This window comes from Nicotiana attenuata, chromosome 11, assembly GCF_001879085.1.
Source record: "Nicotiana attenuata strain UT chromosome 11, NIATTr2, whole genome shotgun sequence".
NCBI lineage: Eukaryota > Viridiplantae > Streptophyta > Magnoliopsida > Solanales > Solanaceae > Nicotiana > Nicotiana attenuata.
In genome coordinates this window covers 34,409,474-34,433,232 of record NC_031999.1, presented here as the reverse complement: position 1 = coordinate 34,433,232, position 23,759 = coordinate 34,409,474, and the positions used below count along the sequence as shown (strand labels likewise).

The 23,759-nt window shown below is 38.1% G+C and overlaps 2 protein-coding genes across 6 annotated transcripts; one reads left to right on the top strand and one right to left on the bottom strand.

Moving 5' to 3' along the window:
- LOC109234341 (pentatricopeptide repeat-containing protein At4g33170-like) lies at window positions 524-5,176 on the top strand. Of its 3 annotated transcripts, none has more exons than XM_019400294.1 (4): window positions 524-758; window positions 1,665-3,807; window positions 3,881-3,951; window positions 4,855-5,176. In XM_019400294.1, exon 2 carries the CDS (start codon window positions 1,789-1,791, stop codon window positions 3,559-3,561), a length of 1,773 nt encoding a protein of 590 aa, XP_019255839.1. In that variant the 5' UTR covers window positions 524-758; window positions 1,665-1,788; the 3' UTR covers window positions 3,562-3,807; window positions 3,881-3,951; window positions 4,855-5,176. The 3 variants fall into 3 exon arrangements, with proteins under 3 accessions (XP_019255839.1, XP_019255841.1, XP_019255840.1); XM_019400295.1 differs by lacking the exon at window positions 524-758 and adding an exon at window positions 1,358-1,467; XM_019400296.1 differs by lacking the exon at window positions 3,881-3,951.
- LOC109234340 (pre-mRNA-processing-splicing factor 8A) lies at window positions 5,517-23,015 on the bottom strand. Of its 3 annotated transcripts, XM_019400292.1 has the most exons (26): window positions 22,538-23,014; window positions 16,796-16,919; window positions 16,598-16,690; window positions 16,121-16,511; window positions 15,143-15,623; window positions 14,262-15,052; window positions 14,071-14,156; window positions 13,791-13,973; window positions 13,348-13,662; window positions 12,264-12,568; window positions 11,715-12,169; window positions 11,436-11,562; window positions 10,864-11,105; window positions 10,637-10,760; window positions 10,352-10,541; window positions 10,163-10,270; window positions 9,579-9,832; window positions 8,814-9,430; window positions 8,630-8,736; window positions 8,272-8,526; window positions 7,703-8,176; window positions 7,349-7,510; window positions 7,066-7,263; window positions 6,659-6,937; window positions 6,288-6,530; window positions 5,517-6,152 (listed from the first exon to the last, which is right to left on the bottom strand). In XM_019400292.1, the coding sequence occupies exons 1-26, from the start codon at window positions 22,927-22,929 to the stop codon at window positions 5,961-5,963; spliced, it is 7,188 nt and encodes a 2,395-aa protein (XP_019255837.1). In that variant the 5' UTR covers window positions 22,930-23,014; the 3' UTR covers window positions 5,517-5,960. The 3 variants fall into 3 exon arrangements, with proteins under 3 accessions (XP_019255837.1, XP_019255835.1, XP_019255838.1); XM_019400290.1 differs by having other exon boundaries at window positions 14,071-15,052; window positions 22,538-23,015; XM_019400293.1 differs by lacking the exons at window positions 16,121-16,511; window positions 16,598-16,690; window positions 16,796-16,919; window positions 22,538-23,014 and adding an exon at window positions 15,712-15,786.

The window sequence follows — 23,759 nt, the reverse complement described above, 5'->3', positions numbered from 1 at the left end:
ATGGCCAAAGGCCTACTAAATATGTAAAAATATTTGCACAATCATATTATTTATAAGTCAATTACAAGCAAATATTTACAGTAAATGATAACGGGCAACAAATTAGATATGATAACTAAACTACTATCACAAGTTAACCTATACTAGCAGTGTAAAAAATCAGTATATATAGCTCGAATATGTTTTTTTTTTGAATTTAAGTTATATACATCCAACAATGTGTAATTTTTTCACGCTATCAATGAATCTTTATATGTAATAGAAAGTTGGTAACCATTTTAATTAGATAATTAATTAATATTTTAATAAATTTACTTATAATAACCTAACCTGATTGTCTAAATCTTTTTTTTACAGCATCTGTGCGTAGAATTTTGTGAATAGGCTAAATGTGGACAACTATTCAGCCCATATTATGTGGACAACTATTCAGCCCATGATATCCACATTACAGGTCTGCTTTTACGGCCCATATATGATTTTCAAATATTTAGAGAAAACTCTTTTCATTATTATTAAAAATGAACTGAAAATAAGGGGGAGAAATAAATAAAGATACAAACATTTAAAAAAGAAATAGTAGTAAATCTTCTAATAATGATCCAAGATTAGGTTTTTAGTATCAAACTTAATTCCAGTGAAAAGGGTTTTGGAGAAATTCTTGAAATTGTGCTTAGGTTAGCTTTCTGGGAAGAAGAAAGAAGGAAGAAATATAAGATTTGACCCAAGTTGAATTCTTGTTCCACCTTACTTCATAGGTAATTTTCTGGTGGTACCCCACAACTTTTATGTTTATTATGAAGAAAAAGGTTGAATATTTTTTGATGGGGTTTATAATTTCTTGAAGATGGAGTGCAATTAACTTTTCTATATGTTATGATATTTGCTTGTACATTTTAATAGAATTATTTGGTCAAGTTGCATAAGTCCTTCTGTTTCAAAGAACTTGTGCTGTTTGGTTTGATTACTGTATGTTGGACAATTTTGTGAATGCATTAGTAAGGTTATTAATTTTATTTCTTACTTATTAAGAAGATGCTTGATTTTTTTTTAATGTGTGTGTGTACTATATAATGCATGAAATGTCAAGATTCAGCTTTTTCTCATCTTAAAAGTAATTAAAATGTTCAAGGAGTTAATGACAAATAACATTGAAGTTTGATTTTCAAAAGCGAGAAAATGACATTCAATGTGGTAAAGAGAGCTTTTGAATGGCTTGGATTTGCAGCATTTTCCACTTCACCATGTGTCTTTCCTCTTGTCTTTCATTCTTTACTAGATTGTCTTTTGCCTTTGTCTTTGTTCTTTTTTCTTTTTTTGGGTTGTTACTATTTTCTTTATTGGAGTGTAGTTATGCTGTTTGGAGAAGATAAGAAGGAAAATAGGACCAATTTAGGAGTTAATGCCGATATGAAGCTAATTATGAAAACAAAATGGAGAAAGGATAAGGGTAACACAGAAGCTCGAGTAAGTGGTTTTATTGGACAAACTATGGTTTTCTTTTATGTGAAGGATGTTTTTGAAATATTTGCCGTTATGTGGGGCTTCCATGTGATTGACCTGATAATGAAAGAACAGAAACTTGTACTTTAATTTGAATTGGCTATGATCATCAATTGAGTCATTTTTGTCCTCTGCCCTTATTCACCGAACCTTTCGTGCAGGTTTATTTGCTTGCTGAGACGTCCGTGTTTAAGTTGTTTAGTAGATGAAATTCTTGAATGGAGGACCTTTCTGATATAAGAAGAGATGCATATTACGTAAGAACTTCACTTAGTGCTGCCGTAAATGGTACCAGAAATTCTTGGTTCACTATTGCATCATTGCTCTAAGACCAAGGGATTCTGTTATGGCCTCTCTCTTCATGCTGCGGCGATCAAGTCAGGCTTGCGAGATGACGTTGTCATATCCAATCACATCCTCAACATGTATGCCAAGTGTGGAAATATCAACTTTGCCAGTCAAGTTTTTAATGAGATGTCCGAGAGAAATCTCATTACCTGGTCAGCCATGATCTCTGGTTATAGCCAAGACGGGAAGCATCTCATGGCTATCAACCTTTACTCCCAAATGCCACTAGAGCCCAATGAATTTGTCCTTGCTAGTGCTCTTAGTTCATGTTCTAACCTCTTGGCCCTGAAACTTGGTAGACAAATACACGCCCAGTCTATCAAATTAGGCTGTTCGTCCATTTCGTTTGTGTCCAACTCTCTGATCTCAATGTACATGAAAAATGGTCAATGTGGTGATGCTCTATCAGTTTTTGCAAGAACACCTAATCTAACTGATGTCTCTTATAACGCAATCATTATGGGTTTGGTAGAAAGTAATCAAAGAGAGAAAGCATTTGAAGTATACAAATGTATGTGCCGACAAGGGTTGCTGCCAGACTGCTTCACCTTTGTGGGGTTATTAGGAACCTGCAATTCTGAAGATGATTTGGGGAAAGGAATGCAATTGCATAGCCAAACGATGAAGCTCAAACTTGACGGGACTGCTTTTATAGGCAATGTAATAATGATAATGTACTCAAATATAAACTTGTTAGACGAAGCTGAAAAAGTTTTCAGATCAATCAAAGAGAAAGATGTCATTTCATGGAATACTCTCATTGCTGCTTGTTCTCGTTGTGATGATCATTCTAAGGCATTGCGCGTTTTTAGAGAGATGTTGGAGTATTTTGACGGAAGGCCTGATGAGTTTACCTATGCTAGTGTGCTTTCTGCATCTGCTGGCATGGGTTCTATGCAATTTGGGCGGCAAATACATGCACATATCATTAGAACAAGCCCAAGTGTAGACATTGGTGTTGGCAATGCACTTGTGAACATGTATGCTAAATGTGGCTGTATTCAGTATGCATATACAGCTTTTAGGCTAATGACTTGTCATAATCTTGTCTCATGGAATAGTGTCATTGCTGGATTTGCTAACCATGGCCATGGAAAAGAAGTTATAAAATTGTTCGAGGAGATGAGGAATGTCGGTTTAAAGCCTGATTCTGTCACATTTCTTGGACTTCTAATCGCTTGCAATCATGCAGGGCTTGTAGATGAGGGCCTAGATTACTTCAATACCATGAACGAGATTTATGGGGTTACTCCTGATATTGAACATTTCTCTTGCCTCATTGATCTACTAGGACGAGCTGGGAGACTGAAAGATGCTGAAGAATACATGCAAAGATACCCTTTTGGGCATGATCCAGTTGTTTTAGGTTGCTTACTTTCAGCTTGTCGGCTGCATGGTGATGTTGTAATAGGGGAAAGAATGGCTAAAAAGCTCCTACAGCTTCGGCCAGTTTCAACTTCACCTTATGTTTTGTTATCAAACTTGTATGCTTCAGACGAGAAGTGGGATAGTGTAGCAGAGGCAAGGAAAATGTTAAAGGGCTGCGGCTTAAAGAAGGAGGCTGGTCATAGTCTCATTGAAGTGAAGGGTTCTGTTGAAAAGTTCACAATTGGCGATTTCTCTAATTCAAGGATCGAGGAAATCATGAAAGTGCTTGGTGCTTTAGGCTGTGGATGGGATGAAGAAACTTTTCTCCTTGATTCAGCATAAGAAAAGGAGTTTTGTTCCTCATTCCACTCCTTCAGCACTATTGCAACAGCTCGGTTATGCCTATAGTTGCAAGCATGCTGTTTTGGTTTTCTGTACATGCCGGAACGGAAGAGAAGCGTATCAGACATGTTCTTGTGCAGTGGAGAGGAGTGGTCACAGTCTGCTTAATCTGATGTTTTTTGGAATTTTAAGCTCGGCATGCACGAAGAGCTTCTGAAATGACAGATTTTACTGAACTAACAAAAGGTATAGACTTAATCCACTTCTTTCAAACTGCTTTTGGTCTTTATAAATTTGACCTTGGAGATGAATGTTGCAGTGGCTTCATGATGTAATTGGAAGGCTTGGTTTTCGAGCTGTTGTTCTGGAGATTAATTTGAAATTGCTTAGGTAACAGCTGATTTTGTTGCCCTCATTCTTTAGGGATAGATTTGGCATTATGATACCCACTGACAGAAGTTTGCTTCTAAAACTGCAAGAAAAATATTAAGTTATTTGACCTTTCTGTTTCAGGTATGCATCTGGTAGAACGAATAAAATGTTTTTTTCTTTTTGAAACTAGTTTTCTCTATTGAGATCCAGTTGTCTTTACCTTGCATTCCATACTTGAATTCCTAGGATCTTATGTATATTTAGAAATACCGTTGACAGACTGAACGGAATGAGGTTTGCTTTTGAAATTTGTTCTTTTCTATGACTATCAACTTTGAGCTAGAAGAGCATGTATACTTTTCCAGGTCGCATAGGAATAGTGTATGTTTCATATCACTTTTGAAAGCTTAAATATCTGCTCTAACTTCTTAAATATCATGTAATGTGATGGAATAAGTGGTTTGTTGGCTATCTATCTAATCTCCTGTGGAGAAGAGCAATCACGTGGTTTAGTTCTCTTTACACAACTGAAGTGAATTTATGATAGTCTCTTTTTGTGTGTTACATTACAATAGTAAGTTTTGGTAGAAGGTTATGTCCAATGGATTTGCCATTTCTCTAGCATATGTTTTTCAGAGAGTAAGTTATTCCATCCCAGAATGTATCTCTGGCCCTATGTGAGCATCTAACAACCTATTTGTCGAACTGGAACTATCCCACCTTTCCTAATTTTCTCGACTAAGCAACGTCAAACACAATGAAACTGATAAAATGATGTGCTTCCCTCTCCTGCCTCTTAAGTGTCTGTATAATCTTTGCTTATCTCTCATGATTTCGATATTAATGTTGATCTGAACATTATTGTTGGAATTGATATCTCCACTCATACCTGCTTCTCTTATTTGTCACTTTTCTTACCAGCTGAGTCGATGTAGAAGCAAATAGAGACCACTTTGTTCTGCATATTGGATGTTCAGATTATTGTTGTGGAAGTTGAGATGCATAGCTTTTGCCTTTGCAAGTGGCATTTCCATCCAAGTTCTTGGAAACTATCCTGGACAGCTAATACAAGCAGGAAGCTGCGCTGACATTTTTGCGGAGGAGAATCCAAGATTAAATTTGTTAGGTTTAACTTTAGGTTCTTACTACTGAATTATTACCACTTATTATGGGCCCAAAATTTAACTTTTTCTGAAATCCCATAATTTAAATTTCTTATTTGAAATTATAGTAGACTTCTATCTATGCACCGTGTTGAAAATGCACGGTTCAGTTAGACCAGTTACTTCAGCGACATACAATGCTTTGTAGCTTAACGTCAACGTACTTAAAAGTAACGTACTTCAGTTTGACAACATGCAACAATTTTTTTGAAAATTGCCAGAATTTGTGCTGCCAAATAATCAAATCCATTACGCCTTACGCTCCCATATAAGTCGGCTTCTGGAAGTTGAAGGAAACAAAGGAAGCTCGAGTCACATTTAGTAAAGATTGCTGTAAACGATACATAGGGAAGTTCAAATGAGACGAGCAAATGACAAATATCACCTTTTTCAGGAGTTATACATGTCCGAAAACACATGCAACGATGCAACATCTCAAACCTTTAATATGAATAAAGACATTACTAGCGTTTAATTCATTAACATTCTAAACCTTACACTGTTCAGTTGCATTGCTCTCGGCGTAGAATAAGGCAACAGGATTAAGGGAAAAATCAAAACACCAAAAACACGATTTCCTTTCTCTTAGTGTACAAACATCTGTTTGTTTTGCCGCATCTAAAAGGTGCGAGCTAAATGCTAAACCACAAAGCCGAGCCACAACATCCGCCCTTCGATAAAAAGTATACAGTGGCATCAAGCTACAAATTCATCTCATATATTTACAACTTGTAGGTTCCATCTAATATCATCAGCCACAACACTATGGACTATAGCTGAGACATACCACAACAAAGTCACCACTTGATTAGACTTCCCAGACCTGAGGGTAATCTTACCACCATATATTTGAATGGCAATGTATTATGTAAATGTATCTTCCCGATCTGCCTCAGCAGTGTCGCCTTCCTCCATATTGCTGAATTCCAGGAAATGTGTTGGTCGGTGATCCTCATTGTAGTACTCCCGAGGTGTACCTAACTTCACCCCGTACTTCATGCTAACAGTGTGCTTCACTCCCATGAAGTTGTAATTCCATGGACCATTATCAGGTATCTGCACAACGAAGTTACATTAAGATTCAGTTCTAGACGGAAGTGGCATGGAAGGAAGCAGGGAGATGCAGGAAACATGGGACGGGAGCAGCAATCAAAAATCCACCTGAATAATCCACAAGACTAGCAAACTTACCATGTAAAAGCCAAGGAATCGGTCACTCAACAGCATCTGGACCTTCTCATAATGAGTCGGCAGGTAACCATGAGGGTTGCTTCCTGTATCTTTGTTAGCACGTCCCCATTCATACCCTGTTGGCGTTAGCTTATATGCAGTTAACGAACAAGACCCTGGTGTGAAACTGCATGTCAATATAATACACTTCTCTCCATCCCAGTGTTTGTTGTTCTCCAGGATCCGAGCATGTGAAGTAACATCCTGTTATTCAGAAGACTTGCACATCAGAAGAGCTATGCACAGAGCAATTGGCTAAACAAACCCCACCTAACCCCTGGAATATAACTCATTACAGCTGCACAATAAAACAAAGATGAATAGAAGTTAACCTGCGGAGACAACTGAGGAAGTTCATTTGGTTGTGTGTGCATCCATCCCAAAGGCTCCAAGTCATTGAGAAAATCATGCTCCGGAAGACCGGAAGGTAGATGCACCTGCTGATGTGTCCCCCACTGTGGAGGCATTGCAATACACCGGATTTCCTTCACCTGAGGATTATCTGGTGGACTTACACCATATAAGTAACCAGCAATTTGTGTCCGCAGATCAGCAATGCAAATGAATTTCTTCAGAATATTCTTTGGCATGATGTACGTATATCCAGTCTCCTGCACAAACAGTTAAAAACCAAAATATTAACACTGAATTTTTTTCCATTGTAACAGTGATTCTACTAACAAGGTGCTAAAGGTATAGTATGTCTAGTTAAAACAACATATTGCAAAGCCAGTTTTACCTTTATGTCCTCTGAATTTACATATATGTGGTTCACACGGAGATAGAGATTTGTTGCAGAAATTGCTCTCACACGCCAATCTGTTTTAGAGCCAAAGGCAGCTTGCTCATAGGGACTTGTGGTAGTAACAATCAACTCGTCACCGTGGACATTAGTGGTCTTTGTGGTAACCGCTGTCAGTTGACTTGCTTCCTTGGCCTGAAAAGATGATGCACATTAGCAACTGAAGCTCTAAAAACAAAGGGGTGACATTGATATGTACCAGAAGGACCAAGATTATTACCTGTTTCTCAATCTCAGCTATCTGTTGTCGCTGCTGGGATGGAGGAGTAATCTCAGCTCCAAGTATAATATCACGGATCTCAGACTGTGTCAATGCTGATGTGTTGACATTGTTCTTTTTTGCATAGTCTGAGAGAATGAGATCTCTAAGCGCTACTTCGACCTGCACCATGCACAGTTTAGAATCAGAAAGGATTCCACCAAATTAAAATCAACACAATCTCACAGGTGTGCCGCTGAACAAGCCAAAGAGAAGATTAACTTTATGAGTATAAAGCCACTAACAAAAGTTTCTTTCACAATATCACGGTCTGGCAATATTCGAGGAGACATAGGTACATTTTCCTAAACATACCTTCATCCACTGGTCATCTGTAAGTGAAGGCCAGATGTGGTGAGGCTCAGTAACGACCGACTTGTCAGGCTTGAGTAGCATCTTAGCCTTTTCATTGTTCACATGAAGTGCACGCAGGATGAGGATGAGCCTGGAGAATGCTGTATAGGACGAGATGCTCTTCAACCAATCATCATATATGTTGAACAGAACCATTTGTGGCTCCGTAGCCTTCAGTATAAGATCACCGAATTTTTCTATCTTCAAACAGGCCTGGAACGGTAACTGCAGCTCACTTCCTTTGATAACAATATTCGGAAAATCGAGCAAGTGGACCTCCAGAGGATCAAGCATTCCTTTCCTAGTCACAATAATTTGCTTAGGTTGTTCTTCAACTGGCAAAGACCTTACAAGCGCAGCCACTTCTTCGGCTGTTTTCCACTTGGCCAGCTGGCCAAGACGCTTTTGCCCTGCCCACACACTTGTGTGAATGACCTGTAAATGAAAAGCACAGCACACACATCAGTTAGAGGACAATGGAGTTTGCCCAAGAGTAAACAAGAAAATTACGATCGAACAACTGCATTTACCTTCAAAAACAGTTGTCCTGTCCTAGGATTGAAAATGAAAATTGCACCATTTATGGGCTTTGTCGTCAGATTTCCCTCAAAGGTCTTGTGGATGGTCACTCGGTACACATTTGTGTCATCGACAAACCATATAATTTGATTGCTGAAAATCTCTCCATAATTCTGAGATGATAAGTATGGTTCTGTGGGCTCTGAAGAATACAATTGCAACCCTTTCCTTATGCGTTCCCTCAGAACATAGAGTGCAGGATTTGACTGCATAATGGAACATAAGGATGTTAAGAAACTTTCAGCTGCAACATATACTACACGCAAACCAGTTCATGAAAATAATGGATGATTGAAAGGGGAAAAGTACCTTCATAATCTTGTTCATGGCTTGGGCAAGCAATGGTTTTGAACCAGGGAACCAGTTACCAAAGGCGGAATGCAAGTTGTAAGCAAGGTCAAGTCCAATCATTACACCTGCAAAAAGAAATAACTATAACTTCTCTGAAAAAGGGAATAAATTCAGTTGATCACTATATGCACATGTGACATACCAGTAGGAGATGGATAAATAGACATGTTGTCCGTTGTGTAATCCATGAACTTTGCTCGTGTATAACGCTCAATATCATGAGAATCATAGTCACCCCATCGAAGCTGCACATCTATCCAGTATTTGTTACTAGCCTTCTGGTCAAACACATCCTTCGATTCGGCCACAAGACTAGGTTTTGACATTGGCCATCTATGTGCAGCAAAAAGGAGGATGTCAGCGCACGAGCTATTCATTTTGTAACTCTTTCTTGGATGAATTGTTTCCTTCTGTACAGTCTCAATTTCCAACGCATCCAACTCTTGATCCAAAACTTGGCAAAGATCCATGACAACACTCTCATGGATCTTCTGCCACAAATGTGCACGGAAGATCTGTATCAGAGATATCTTCAGAGTTGGAATCTTTCCATGCATAAATATCCCAGTCAGGTCCAGCTGTACTTGGAAACCAACATAGACATTGGCCCTATTTATTGTTGGCGACCACCACAGAGTAAACCTACGATTAGGAATTTGATTAAGCCCAGATCGTTGAGCATTAGTCAGTTTCTTGTACTTCATAGATTCCTCAAAACCTGAAGCTTTCTCCCAGAAAAGACCCTCCCAAGTAGGGAAACTGAAATATCAAGGAAATTAAAGTTAGTAAAGCCTGCACCAAAAGGTTATGCAAACTGAAACCACACAATCCAGTTCAGAGAGTAAAACATTTTGGCTCCCCAATAATATTAAAAGAAACACAAAGAGCAATGAGGAAGAGAGCATACTATGTTCCTTTGAATAATGTGTGCTCAAGAATTCCTTCAACTCCTCCAAGAGCTTGTATCACATCAGTACGATAGTTATTCAGGTTCCATAGCTTTCCATCATGCCTCTGGTGTGTCCACCAGAATGGATTCTGCTTAAGAACTTGGTACTGTTTAAAGTCTGTTCTCACTCTCCATCCTTTGTCATATGCTAGGGTGTGGCGATCCTTCTGGAACAATGTATTGATTCGAGGTATTCCACGATCCCATGAATCCTAATGAATCACAAGAGGGGAAAGTTAACGAAACCAGCAAACAATCAATCGCCAAAATAACATGAAAGCTGCAAGTAACACATATCACACACGCACGCACACACACACACACACCCCAACCCAAAAAAAAACCTAAAAAAAGCTAACTAGCTTATGATTTGCTTCTGTATTTTGTATTTTTCTTTTCGGCGCCACAATGAAAGGAAACTCCAGATATCACAAATGATGTATCTCGCCTCGGCCTACAAACCACTTAAGAAGTACAGCAGACAATGTAGAATAATCGCAAAGGATGAAAGAGAAAGTTATCAATATAGGAAGGTTACTCACTTCCAGATCTTCAAGAGTCAAACGCCTATTCTGTGCCTGGGCTTCCTGCCTTTTCAAAGCATATTCGGCCCAAACTCTCTGAGAGTCAATGAACTCACTCTCCCACGGCTGTCAAGGAGTAATAAGTTAGTATTAGTAAAACTAATTTAAATAGACAAGAGAAAAGTCAAAGCCAGCATCAAAAGTCACCTGTATGTATCGATAAAGATTTGGAATCAATTGGTCCTCTTCGTGGCTCATTCCACTTCTGAAATGTGTCACACCAACATCTGTTTGCTGACTATATCTAAGATCACTCTGCGGGATCAATATGTGACCCATTGACAACATTCCCAGCCCTCCAATTTCCTTTGGTGTGTAGAAAATAACAGGAGGAAACCTAAAGCATATTCATCATTAGAAGAGATGTTGAAAATATATTTACTGAGAATTAAAATAATTCCACCATACGCTCACACGTATTCAAGAACTTACCTACTGGGCATTTTTGAGTTCAAACCAATCTTTATACGAGTTTGTATCTTGTTTTCACATTTGACCAGCAGGTCCAGTAATTCTTGGGTATGCACTGTTGCTTCACGGAAATATGTCATGAGGCCTACAAGAGTAAACCAAAAACCTTAGTGACAAGGATCCACTAGCAAGAGCCAAAGTTCATGTTTGAAACAATTAATAGGCAGAAACTCGGGACAAGATGTTACCAATAAGAGCAGTGTTCCATTTGTTAACAATCTTTGTGAATGTTGTAGAACCAGAGGACATGAGGATCTGCCTAACACGATTCTCAAACACCTTCATGTGCTCATCATCTACACGCAAGAAGGCAACAGCTGTGCGTTCCTTAGTCTGCTCATTTTGTAGATTCCAGACTCCATCTCTTGTATTGCTGAATGCCTCTTGGGTCATTCTTATCTTAGGCAGTATCCGAACTTCAAATCCACACCTACACAAGTATGTCGAGGTTAGCTCATTAAATAAGATCCTCAGCACTTCGAACTTTAATAGAAAGTGTGCATTAACAGCTCATCACGAATGAATATTCCGGCGAACTTTTAGCCGGTCTAAAATTTGGAAGAGTAAGGCACAAATAAGTTCTAACTCCTATCCCAAGATATTAGCCACAAAGGATTCTGGGGTAGTATTCAAAATATGGAATTATCCGGTCCTCACCACCCAACCCCGAGAATATCATTCAAGTAATCAACAGGATTCTCTAAATAGATATCACCACGAAAAAAGCTATAACAAACAACAAACAGAAAGATGTACGTACATGCTGAAGAGCAAGTTTGGGTTATCTTTGCTATAAACAGAGACAAAGCTGTTTTCCCACTCCAATGTAGTAATACTTCTAGGCAGCCGATTCTTCATGTCCCAGAAGACACTTCTCCCAAGATTAACTGAAATTGAATTTAACCAAAAAGAAAGACAAGTTTCACAGTAAAATGAAAATAAATCAACTCTCATTAAATTTACCTGTAATCAGGAAAAAACACCAATTATAGAAACTCAAAATTAAGGCACAACATAAAATAGCCTAAATGACAATTACCATCATGCTTCATGAGCCTCATTCTTGCGTCCCTTGGCCAGCATTTCTTGTTGTTATAACCAACCATGTTTTCATTGTTGGGATCAGGATGCTCAGTAAGATATCTTTGGATAAGGTCGCGAGCCTCTTCATGAGTGAAGCGAAATAATATATGCACCTTGTCAATGTAGCGAGAGTACAACCGGATAGGATGCCTCGTTTCCACTCTAGTATCACTAAAGGTTATGAATTCATTAGGCATCTGTGGTGGACCAGCAATTTCACTAGCTCGAGTTAAACCTAGGAGCAAAAGATCCAACACAAGCCCATAGTACTGTACAACAAACGAAGCAAATTGAAGACCACGTATCAGCCCGTATGAGTTTGTGTGGCTCATATCTTTGTAAGACAGCACAACATTGTTTTTTGCAGTAACATAATCAGCAATATTGTGGTCCAGCACCAAACGCAGAAGCCTGCAAGAACATGAAAGTAGGTCAACACAATACCCAAAAAGGAAAAGAGAACCGTTACAAAATCTAAATACCAGCAGCTCTCAACAACAAATACCTGTTCAACATGGTCAGGTCAATCTTTTCAAAGAATTTCTCAAACTTTGTCTGCAGCATCACGACACACTGTCCTTCACTGGTATCCCATACTCCTTGCAAATTGTTTATGCCTTGACACCATTTATATACTAATAGTGGTGGTGGCTCTGAATCAGCAGGCTTAATCCAATTTGGGAAGAGATGGCGCTTATCACCTTCATACCATAGGTACTGGTCCAGGTACGCATCAGTAATCTTCTCAAGTGGTTCGATCTCATAAACAGGAATCAGGTAACTGTACAAGTCCATGAACTCGATGCCAACCTGTGAAATGCAATCATCAGTTCATGCTTAAAGAAAGACATTCTTACAGATACTACCAAACTGAATTAGAAGCTCTCTCTTCAGCAACTTCCAGGAAATGATCAGAGCACACGTCTTATCTTGTTTCTCTAACCCAAATTTCAAATAACTAATACATGTGTGTGTGTGTGTGTGTGTAAATATAGAGAGCAAGAGGGGTAACTCCAATTTATATTTAATCCTAGCAAGGAATTTTTCCAACATATCATAGACCTAGGTTTTTTCAGCAGAATTTACATGATACCAAATCTCTCACTCTCAGTGTGCAAAATTATGGGAAAATTGGACCATGGTATGGCAGCAGTAGCAAGAGTGGTCTAACTATCTGATATCCCTGATTCTTGTATGACCTTTCAGCAACCTCGTTTAGGCTATTTGGATTAAGTAAATACTTAGGAGTCGTTTGGTATGATGGATAAGCAAAAATAATCCTGGGATAAAAATAATCTCAGGAATCAGGATTAAGAATAGTACCGAGATAACTTATATCTACCCGATAGTGGAATAGTAATCCAAAGATAAAGCAGTAAAATTGATACCAAACAGTCAATAAGAAATAATACCAGGATTACTAGTCACAGCATAACTAATCCCAGCATAACTTGTCTTAAAAATAAAAACCCCATAGGATATAAACTTTATAAACCTAGGATAATGCAACAAGATCATAGTTGCTCCCCTCAAATCAGTACATTGAGCTCCTCAACACTCAAAAATGTATTTCAAATAGTAACACTTACTTCTTTGAAGGCACGCTGAGTAAGTAGGTGACGCTTTATCCTTGATAATGCCTCATGCGGATTATCATAAGCTTGCTCAATGAGGCCCAACTCTTCTCTTTGCTGCTGGTTTAACCTCACAGCCACACTGTAAGATTCTTTCAGTCTCTCAAGAGCAAGGATAAGTAGCTTCGTATCATGCTTGTATGACAATGGAGGGAATGGAATAGGAGAAAACTTCCTCGACTCCAACCAATGCACAGTGGTAGTATAAATAGCTACTGCTTCTTCTGGAGTAACATATGGGCCGTCTTTCAAGTAGTTATGTTGCCGCTCCTGTTAATTGAAGGAAACCACAAAGCAACATGAATTACCACCAAGCTTGTCTACAATAAGCAGATATTATAACACCAATGCAATTTTTTGAGTAAAAGAAAACCCACAGATAATATCAGTAAGCTCACCTGTTCAGCCTTCAGCCAAAGGCGAGTCAATCTTCCAAGGTTTTTACGACACACAGTCTTGTCAACAGTTGCTCCTCTTCTTATACGTTCACGGTTGTAGTGAGCAACATTTGTCCACCAATCAGCTTTTGATTTGACATAGCGGAGAATCATGTTCTCAATAGGAACAGGCAAACCTGGGACCTAATAAAACAAATAGCCAAAAGAATTAATTAAATAGATGTGTAGTCTTAAGCGAAACTCATTGTTACAGAAGAGGGGAAAAGGAGAAGAATAGTACCTTCCAAGGAATATTTGCCTTCCAACAACGCCATGCTTCACTTAGATGCTGCAAAATGGTTCTCGCTTTATTTTGCTTGATACCCTCTAAAGTAAAGAGGCACAATATTAGCAAAAAGATTTGGTTCGAGTAATGTAAAGAAACGAAAGCATCCGAAGAAAGACGGACAATCAATAATAGAAGATTATCACCTGGCATAGCATCAAGGACATCATGCATTACTGCAGCACGGAGCTCCAAGTCAAAGTGACTTTCAACACGTTGCTTTGTGACAGTTTTGGCCACCCCCTTTGAATGGCGACCCTCAAATTGCCTCGCCAGTAAATTTCCTAACCATCGTTCCAAAAGTGGCACTATACCACGAAGGAAGAATAACCACACCCTCCACATAGGTGCCCAGAAACCACAACCAGGACCTTTTCCAACTGGCCCAGTATTGAATCTATAATAGATCAAATGTTTCAAATCCTTACACATTCGAATCTGCCTCATAAGCCTGTACTTGTAACGGTACATACCCGTCAACTGACCCACATGTGAAAAAATGTATTGCAAGCCATCTGCCAGCTGAAATGCATCAACATTTCCCAGACGGAACTGAACATTGGCATCAACAACTAACTTTGTCAAACGCAGAATTTCACGACAAAGGTGGAAAGCATTACCAAACCGGGATTTCTTACGTTCCTTTGTAGTTAGCGTCTTAACAGGCTTCAAATTAAAATTGTAATCAAGGTGAAGATAATTCAGGTTTTTCCTATGGATCAAGAGATTCAGCATATTGTATCCCTGCTTGCAAACTTGGAGACCAGCTTCAGCCCAATCAAGTTCTGTGGTTTGGAAAAATTTTGTGGCTTGAAGTGAGCGGAAGAGATGCTTCTTCTTCTGGGCCTTGGGAGGTCTGTGATGCAGCTCATTCAACACAAAACATTTCAATAACTTCTGATAACTGACACGCACCTTGACAGGATATGATGGAGGACTGGAGGAAATCAAAATAGATAGTTAGATACATTCACGATATAAAGATTAGCTTGCTACAACAAAAGTAAAAGTGAAGATGGAACCATACCAATGCTCCTTAAACCAATCTGACACAAGGGGTATATCTTCAGCACGTCTTGTCCGACCAGATCTCATGTTAAATGGGCGTGGGGCAAACAACAGGGAAATACCAGCAGCAGTAGTATCAGTATAGATTGGAGTCTCATTCAGCAATGGCTCAACACACTCAGGCAAGGTAAAGTCATCATCATCGTCATCCTCATGAACTTTCTTCTCTCGCCGGTCCTTGGTGACTATGGGATGTATAAGCGGATCATAATAGAAAGCAGGTAGATCTGGATCCTCTGTTTTTATGTACATGATCATCGGAGTGTGATATATACCAAGCTTCACCTTTCTTGGTCTGTTGTTATAGAGGTGAGGGAAGGCAATTCTGTACTCTGTCCTCAGCGGTGACCTGATGATCAATTTGTTGATATCATTAAACTCATTCCAGTCTTCATCTCCTTTCTCCATGTCACGATATAAAGGTTCAAACTTGGGCCCACCTGCAGCAGAAAAGAAGCTACTTAATGGAAACAGTCCACCAACCATGAAGATTCAATACAACAAAAATAACTACGCCTCAACACATACCATGAAAATTTATTCCCTAATCCAGCCACCCAAGGCCAGGAAAAAATGGACAAAAAGTGATGCTAGAAGGCGATCCTGTTGGAATGTCACACATTACCTAAATTAGGAGAGGATAGCCAAATATGCAGGGCGAACATGGAAATACCCAAACAAATACTGAACAGATGGGAGAACTCACCAATATCATAATTGGTTCCTGAACTACCTAGCACTCAGGTATACCTTCTCGATAAGATTACACAGATACTAGGCAGAAAAAGAAAACTTAAAATTTAATGGGAGGATACTGATCTTCAGCTAGGCAAGCTGAAGCAGTTCAGACCACTAGCATTTTATGGGCACACCAAATAGCTAAGAACTTAGAAGACGGAAACATATAACTAATGACTCAATTGAGCATATCCCTTACCAGGTATGCACATATTCAATGCTTTAGCAGTGAAAAAGGACTCCATATCAAATAAGTAGAAGTAATTGCGATCAGTAAGATCTGAAAGCAGCTGTCCAGCCAGCCGGTGAAGTGTAGCCATTATAGGGAGGGACAAATGCCACCTGCGGTAACTAGGACCGTTAATAAGCTTTGTTTTCACAAGTGGCTTATGGTCATAAAACCAGTTATAAACAGCTGAATCTTCTTCTTCATCCAACTCCAACTGGATAGGCTCTAACGGATCAACATCCAAAAGATTATCAGCATAATCTAACGGAGGCTCCTCATCGTCAAAAGGAGGAAAACGCATTCTCTTGAAATGCCGCCGGTCTCTCTTCTCCCTCCTCATCATGATCCACATAGTGCCCCACTGCAGATTTCATGATTATGAATCAGTCCAAAATATATCGTTTAGTGGAGTAAGAAAGAAACCAAAGCAGGGGTCCAGTAGCATACCTGAGCCAGATATATAGGTTCAACAACCCATGGTATCTCATTAACAAATGTAATAGCACCAGTAATATGGTACAGGATTTTCACATCTCGAACCTGTTAAAACAAAAGCATTACAGAACAAAATGAGGATTCAACTACTAGAACAAGACACGGCACGATTTGTCAAAATAAAACAATCAGCAAGACAGTAGGAAGTACCTGCTCCCACGGCATAGGCATGTTCTCAAGAAGTTTGTAAACAGCATGAGGGACAAATTTAAGAGCTCCGAGATACACACGTTTATCATGACGATATTTTTTTGATGACATATCCCCATGGTCCCTGTAAGATGTATGAGCTCGATAAGCAAAGGAGAGAAAAACACAACAATATCACACTTCATAAAGCTGAGCAAATGAGGGTGAGGAGGTCTGTGTCTATATCCCAGAACCAATTCGGATTCATGGTTGTTCAACTACGGAAGCTATCCATCTTATCAAGAGGTTGGTGGAACAGTACAAGATAGAAAGAAGGATTTGCACATGGTGTTTATTGACCAAGAGAAAGCGTAAGACAAGGTCCCAAGGGAGGTTCTTTGGAGATGCTTGGAGGTAAAAGGTGTTTTGGTAGCATACATTAGTGTGATTAAGGACATGTATGATGGAGCCAAGACTTGGGTTAGGATAGTAGGAGGAGACTCGAAGCATTTTCCGGTGGTGATGGGATTACACCAAGGATCTGCACTTAGCCCTTTCTTATATTTGCCCTGGCGATGGACGCATTAACACACCATACCAAGGGGAGGTGCCATGGTGTATGTTATTTGCTAATGATATAGTTCTGATTAATGAGACACAAGGCGGTGTTGACGAGAGGCTGGAGGTTTGGACACATACCCTTGAGTCTAAGGGTTTCAAGTCGAACAGAACTAAGACAGAGTACTTGGAGTGCAAGTTCAGGGTCGCGACGGGAGGAGCGGACAGGGACATGAGGCTTGATTCACAAGTCATCTCCAAGAAAGAAATTTTAAGTACCTTGGGCCGATTATCCAGGGGAACGGGAGATTGACGGGGATGTCACACACTGTATAGGGGCAGGATGGATGAAATGAAGGTTAGCAACTAGCATTTTGTGTGACAAGAAGGTGCCCCCGGAACTTAAAGGCAAGTTCTATAGAGCGGTGGTTAGGCCAGTCATGTTATATAGGGCAGAGTGTTGGCCGGTCAAGATACCAGAAAATGAAAGCAGTAGAAATGAGGATGTTGAGATGGATGTACGGGCACACTAGGTTGGATAAGATTAGGAATGAAGATATTCGGACAAAGGTGGGTGTGGCTCCCATAGAAGACAAAATGCGGGAAGCGAGGGTTAAATGGTTCAGGTACGTGCAGAGGAGATGCCTAGATGCCCCGATTAGGAGGTGCGAGCGGTTGGCCTTGACAGGTATGAGAAGACGTAGCGGGCGGCCTAAGAAGTATTAAGGAAAGGTGATCAGGCAGGACATGGCGTGATTCCAGCTCACCGAGTACATGACCCTTAATAGGAAGATGTGGAGGGCGAGCATTAGGATTGAAGGTTAGTAGGTAGTTGAGCGTTTTTCTACTCCGTTCTGGGTTTAAGGGTACTCGGTCAGTGTCTTGTTTTTTAACTATATAATAAGCAGAAGTTCTTCGTACGACGAAGGGCATTTCTGTTAATATGACTTGAAGTGTGGGCATTTTAATAAACTATGTGGCTCTTTTGTCTTTTCCGAAATTGTTACGTGTCATTTATTAGAGACCAACGTGGGTCAGATCTTTGGTACGTCTTTATCTCTCTCCGTCGTTTTTTCTTCCTCCCCTATGTCTGCTTTTTGGTGAGTCTTCCCCCCTGCTCTTTCATTTCTGTTCAATTTTGTTTCAATTTTTTTGGTTTTTCGGGTTATATTTTGCAGCCTCTATTTCATTCGCTACATCTGGTAAGTTTTCTCCTGTTTGTTTCCTCTTGCACCGATTTCTGCTCATCACTTTTGGATTTCTTTGAAGGTTTTATCCCTTTTTTTTTCTAGATTTTGATTTTCCCAATCTTTCTCATAATTTCTTGCTAGATCTTTTGCATGCATGTCTTTTATTCTATCTGATCCCCAAAATAGATGACTGGTGCATTTAATAGTGTTATTTTGGATTACTGATCATTGACGTCTTTTCTGACTTTTGCGTAATAATATTTTGTGAATCGAAACGTCATATGCAGTGTGTTGAAATTTTAAATTATGAAGACTAATGAACCCAAGGTGTTCGGTGATATGCCTGAAACAACTTAACTATTTGCTAAGAATTTCTTTTGTTTCTCTTATGCTATTAGCAAGTAAATTAGGATTGTCTTCAACGATGTAAACTTGTGCATTCCCGTGAATTGGGGGAAAATTTTCATAATATTTCATTCAAAGTATAATTATTGATGTAAAATTGCGCATTCCTGTCTTAGACGTTCGTAAATCAACCATTGGTGCTCTAACTTGGAAAGAATGTAAGCTATACCAGAAGCTGCAAACACGCTTTCCCATGTAAGGTAATACCTTCATAGGATCCTTAAATATAACATATGGAGGAAATTGCAACTTAAGGAATCCGAAAGCTTGCTTTTAGACTTTCAGGTTGAGCAGAATTAAGAGATAAACTCTACCAATATTATCCTTCGGGTGGTAATAATATGGTCATCACTGAAGCTTGAATTGATCGGTAGAGTAAATCGAACATTGAGGTTGTAATTTTAGGTATCAAATTGCGACTACCCTTGAATACGACTGTTTAATGCATTTTATTATTTTCAGTGATTACAGGAAGTCCTATAATTGTTTATAGAACAAAGTTGCATTTTGATGCAATGATTGGCTATCTGAAGATTGAAGTGTTCTTTCGTAAAACTGGACAGATTCCTGCGAGATATGAGATATAAGTTCATGGGTTTGACCGAAGAGAACAAATTTCTTATCTCAGAGTTAATGCTTGCAAATATTATACTGACTCTTCAATTTTTATTCGATTTTTACTTTATCTTCTTTGGGTAAATAGGGAAGCCGTTGACATTGGTGAATCAAGTGAGCATGTAGTAGGAAAAGAATAAGCATTATGGGTAGTGAAATTGGTACTTTTTTTATAATGAGTATCTTTAGAAAATCAGAGCCTCTTATTTTTCGAGATCCTACAACCCCCAATGAAGGTAAAGAAAAGATCAAAAAATTTCCATTTGAATTCTTCGTCTTCTTTATAACTCTTTCATCTCATTTCAATTTATTTTCTCAATCTTGTAAAACTTGTGGATGAAAGATGGCAGCTCTTCTATTTGTTTTGGCTCAGTTTGACAGCTTCATATCAATTGGAAACTGTGTAAATTGGGTAAGTTTTTCTACATCTAATATATCTACATAATTCAGAGTGACTTCTTTTGATTTGACATGCCATAATTTTCCTCTCTGTGTTATGGTTTTTTTGCTTCCATATCTAAGATTCAGATACAGGATAACTTCTGACATTTTTCTTAGTTTCCTGTGAAATTTGAAACTGATTGGATGACATACGAGTTTCTCGCTAAGTTTATGAATAAATTATTTTTTCCAGGTTGTAAAGGGGTGGTAGAGAAATATTGTCATAATTTGTTGCGACTTGAAAATTGTGTATAGTGTAGGTCATAACTCATTTCTGTTTCTGCCCAGATTGCTAGAGCTATTCTTCAAAAGTATAAGGACAAGAAAAGATATGAGGACATTCTTTTGAGGTAATTTTATCTTCCATGACATTTGATTGGAGCAGATTGTTGATTGTTAAATAAAAACAAGATATAAATTATAAAAGGTAATGTTACAGAAAAAGTTTAAACTTCTTTCAAACGTCTTATGAGCTGAGTTGTGTAGAATATGAAGAATTATTTGTCTTAAGAAGAAGTTACTACTTAGTTGATTATATTTAGCACATGATCATAAAAAAAATTTCAAGAAAACCTATATTAGTCTTCTTTGAATGTAGTGCAGTCGCTTAACCTATAAATTGCAAGAGTTATAACTCAAATATGTTTGAAAATACAGTCCAATTAGGAACAAGAAGTATCAGATGAATTCAAAGTTCAGATATCATTTGTCTGTAAGGATTGAGACTCAAGCCCAAACTATCAGTAGGCACTGGAACAAATACAATCCCATTATTAATAGTCCACTTGAGATATCTCAAGTGCAAAACCAAATGTGTTGGCCAGTCCAGTATTGCATATCAAATCTCCAATTTACATGATCATGCATTTACCACTTGAGATATCTCAAGTGCAAAACCAAATGTGTTTGCCAGTCCAGTATTGCATATCAAGTCTCCAATTTACATGATCATGCATTTCATGGACTATAGTAGCTAATTATCTGTTGTCCACCATATTTTTGGTTTTAAAACATACTACTAATATTTTTTCAGCATTAACTTATATTTATCAGGAGTAGCAGTAGTAAGTTACTATCTAAAACAATTTGAAATATATATTGTTGTTTGCTGAAATTCAGGAAATTATGCTTATTAGATAAAAATTGCATATGCATTTATTATTTGGATTAAATTTTTTTGGCATACATGTCCAAACAGAAAGTTGCATGTCCATAAATGAATAATGTTTTCTTTGTTTAGCCAACAACATGAGGTGTTTTCATTTGTTCTCAATGTTTAGATTTTAATATGTATCTTTTTGCTCTTTTACTTAAACGAGCTTAGCAAAAGCAAGGTTATGATGTTTCAGTCTCCATAGGGAGATATTGCAAAAGGATGGCTTATAACCTCGAAGGACCTTCAAAAAGGATGTTTTTTCTTGGTGCAGTAATGTCAGCAGGTTTTTTCGTGGAAGCAAGTTGAACGATGAGAGTATGATAAACATTGTACTATGTTGCAAATACATCTGTCATAATTTTTTGGATTCTTATTGGATGTATTTAGTAAGTCGTGTTGGCATGTTATCGATATAAATGTTTGATCAGCTTAATAGTATGAAACAAACGTGAAATTATTTTCACAATAAACCTTTATGTAGTTTTATGCCATCTATATTAATACAAACAGCGATGTTGAGCTTACACCCGTGCTGTGCACGGGCACCGGCCATCTAGTAGTATTCTAGAGGTACAAGTTGTGTTCGTACTATTTTTCCGCTTCGGTTTCCTAGTACCTTGCCACTGTACTGATTATTGATGTTGCTTTTTCCATTTATTTTTCTGATTCTTAGCTCGCTGGTACGATCTTTCTGGCGTATGTTGTTGTTACTGATCTATTGTCTTATTTTATCTTCTTGTGCCGAAGGTCTATCGGAAACAACCTCTCTACCCCAAGGGTATGGGTAAGGTTTGGGGACGCTCTACCCTCCTCAGACCCCACTTGTGGGATCATACTGGGTTGTTGTTGTTGTTGTTGTTTATAAAGCTGAGCAAACATCATCACCAAAGTCATGATTTATAAAAGTAAAGGTGATGTTGAGACAATGTAGAAAACCCCAGTTCTTCTATACTGACATCTGAACTTAATATAGGTATGGATTAAGGCACTTGGACTACTATCCTATCAGAATTCACTCGGGTAAGTTGCTTTTTACTTTATTCTATCTTTTTAATTTACTTGAATGATTTCAGGTTCTACTTTCCAGGTGCTCGAGAAGCTGGTTGCTCCCATTGTGCAAGTGTTTAAATTCATTTAAACACAATTTGAAACAACAAAGATAGTCCCAAATATTAGAACTCCAGAAACCACATTGTTAATTTAAACACCTCCTATATATGTGTGTGTGTATATGCACTATTTTCTGATTTAACTCACACCAACTAATGCACTTACTCACGACGCAAAGAATTACCTAATAAACTAAACCACAACACCTAAGAAATAGATTGCCTGTATTTTCAGATAAAGTACACCTAAAATGCACAAATTTAACTAGCAAAAAGGAAAAAAAATTACCTAATAATCTTGCGAACATGCTCCGGAGGCATATCTTCCTTTTGCGTCTCCACAAATCCAAATTTGCGTTTATCACTATACCGCTTAGAGTTAAGCTGCATCCATTTCCTAGCTTTCTCTTCAAGCTGAGCCTCCGTCGGCAAAACAGTATAAGAGGGCGGTGGCAGAGGCGGAGCCGGTCCTCCGCTACTACCGCTTGTACCAGGAGGCATCATTGCTGGTCCTGAGTTTGTACCTGGAGGCGGCGGCATCAAGGGCGGCAAAACAGTATAAGAAGGCGGTGGCAGAGGCGGAGCCGGTCCTCCGCTACTACCGCTTGTACCAGGAGGCATCATCGCCGGTCCTGAGCTTGTACCTGGAGCCGGCGGTACCTCACCAAATCGAAACTCCATTCAAAACTCGGATCGAGGATCCACACCTTCCCAAGTTCGACTTCCTTCCTCGGAACCCTTGCCTTAAACCCCTAAATAATTAAGGCACCAAAAATACCAAGCGCTACTATAACATTATACTAATATATATAATATATAATTTATATTTATATAATTATTGATAGGATATTTCAATTTTTAATCTCTTAGGAAGGCCTTAGTGAAATATCCTTAGCTTTTTTTATCCTTTAAAAATAAACTTAACATTAGATAAAATGATAATTTAGTTATTATCCTAATATATAGGACTTTAAATTTAATTAAATTTTTTATTATTAAATTTTTCCTTATTTGAATTATGTACGAAGTCCTAATATTTAGGACTTTAAAGTAGATATTATTTGGGAAAATAGAAGTAATATTACGTTTCTTTTCCTTGTACATTAGACCGCAATTTCAATGGAAATATATTTCAGATTCATTCTTGTTATATTGGGAACTTATAATTCTAATAAGATATACTACAGAAAAGTAAGAGATTTGGTACCTAACTAAATATATATTTTAATTATTAAATATAATTTTTAAATATTACACAAATTGACAAAGATAATAATATATTATTTGAACAGGAAAAAGTTCGAAAATAATTTGTATGTTCTATCATTTGCACATGTACCTATACCAATAAATATTAAATTTTAAAAATTACGTTAATATTATTAAATGATGTGTTTTGAGTTATTGAATAAATATTAAAAATTATAAGGTCCTAAAAATAACGAATTTTAATCTCACTAAGCTAGTTCTGTCAATAATATTTGTTCAATAACTCAAACACATTATTTAAT